General features: G+C 53.7%; 1 protein-coding gene across 1 annotated transcript; it reads right to left on the bottom strand.

The window, feature by feature from the left end:
* Positions 1-35: 35 nt before the first annotated feature.
* LOC104164812 (cornulin-like) lies at positions 36-829 on the bottom strand (the record flags this gene model as incomplete). The annotated part of the gene is made up of 2 exons (XM_009704262.1): positions 692-829; positions 36-351 (listed from the first exon to the last, which is right to left on the bottom strand). Coding segments are annotated over exons 1-2 (454 nt in total), but the record flags the coding sequence as incomplete, so codon positions are not given.
* Between the last annotated feature and the right edge of the window lie 811 nt (positions 830-1,640).

Raw genomic sequence — 1,640 nt, 5'->3', positions numbered from 1 at the left:
TTGATGGGTGTCCTGGTCCTGCTCTGGTGCCTCACCCTCCTGGGTTTGATGATTGTCTGGGTCCTGTGTCTCAGTGTCCTGGACCTGATTGTTCGCATCCTGCTCGGGGACCTGCTGGTTGTGGGAGACGCTCCCCGCTGTGCACAGCCCTGACGGCTGCTCCCCACCTGCCTTCTCTTGCGCTGTCAGCTCCTGACCATCTCCCGGTGCCTGGTGCTGCTGGAGTGGCTTGTAACAAGCCTTGGCCACGTGGAAAACCAGGCTGAGCAACTCGCTGAAGTCAACCCTGCAATTGCTGTCATCATCCAGGAAGCACAGCACCTTCTTGAGAGTTTTGGGGTCCTGGGGGTTCTGTAAAGAGACAAATGGTGTTGGCAAAGCCTGGGAGCCATTTGTGCCATCTCTCTAGGAGCACTTGAGCAGCCTCAGGGCAGAAATCCAGCCCCGTGCCTTGAGTTGCTCCCCAAACCGAGCTCTACAAGCTGCTGGCAACTGGGAGAATGAAGAGCTTCTCCTCTTCCCTGCAGTTCCTGGGCTTTGGAGGCATCTGTGATTTTTCCCAAGGAGCCAGATGTCCTGTGCATCCGCATGGGAGTGCGTGGCTTTACCCACCCCACCGCCCTCCCGATCCCAGCCCTGCAGCCAGAAGGCAGACCCGCGGCGAGCACCAGCTGTGGGGCCGCATCCTCACCTCCATCGCATCCGCAAACTCCTGCTCCATGAGCTGCCTCAGCTCCTCCCTGCTCAGGGGGCTGCCGTTGCTGTCGCTTCTGGTGCACATATAGAAAGCAGCAACGATGCCGTTGGTATTTTCCTGGAGCTGGGCCATCTCCGTGAAAAACTGAGGTAGCCTGCGAGAATAACACAGACAAAAAGAGGCTTTTTTTTCTGTCTGTTTGCTTGGTTTTCAGATAAGTTGCTCTTAAACAACACAGCTGGACAGGCAGAGAGAGAAAGAAGAGCCAGAGAGGGGCACAGATAAAATGAAACAGTAGAAGGGCATGAAAGAGAGAGCAAGAAGGAGCTCACTGGAAAACAAATCTGAAAAATGAAACTCAGCTGCAGAGGTGACTGAGTGTGAGGACCAGGAGGTGATGGCCGGAGAGGTGAGGGACAGCGAGAGCTGAAAGGCTGGCGACACGCAGTGAGAGAGGAGAGAAGAAAAAAGAAAAAATCCCATTTATAGCATCGTAGGCTCATTATGGTTGGGAGAGACCTCAAAGATCATCAAGTCCAACCGTAATTTGTCTCTCTGGAGCAGAGCAGAGCTGTGAATGGAGGTCGTCTCTAACGAACCATGGAATAGTGTCATTCCAGACCTCTTTTATTATTTTTCTGTCCTTTGGGAGAGCTCAGAGGTGGCAGCTCCAGGGACATCCTCATGGCCAGAAGCTCCTGCTTTCCTCCCAGTAGCAGAGTCAGACAGTGTGAGAAGTTGGTCCAGGTTTACCTGGGCAAGGAACAGGAGCGCTGAGCTTCAGGAGCGCGATCTGGAGCAGATCAGCTCTAGGCCGTCTTATATACAGTTCAGGACCAGAGCCTGCATCTTCCAGAGGAGACACCCCTTCAGCAGGGTGACCTCCAACATCTCTCACCCAATTACATTGTCATGCCCCTGTCTTCATTTGTCTCTTTCTCAT

The sequence above is a fragment of the Cariama cristata genome, unplaced genomic scaffold (assembly GCF_000690535.1).
Source record: "Cariama cristata isolate BGI_N322 unplaced genomic scaffold, ASM69053v1 scaffold6837, whole genome shotgun sequence".
In the NCBI taxonomy this organism is placed as follows: Eukaryota; Metazoa; Chordata; class Aves; order Cariamiformes; family Cariamidae; genus Cariama; species Cariama cristata.
Note: the sequence above shows the minus strand (reverse complement) of the source record. Positions and strands in the feature narration are given on the sequence as shown.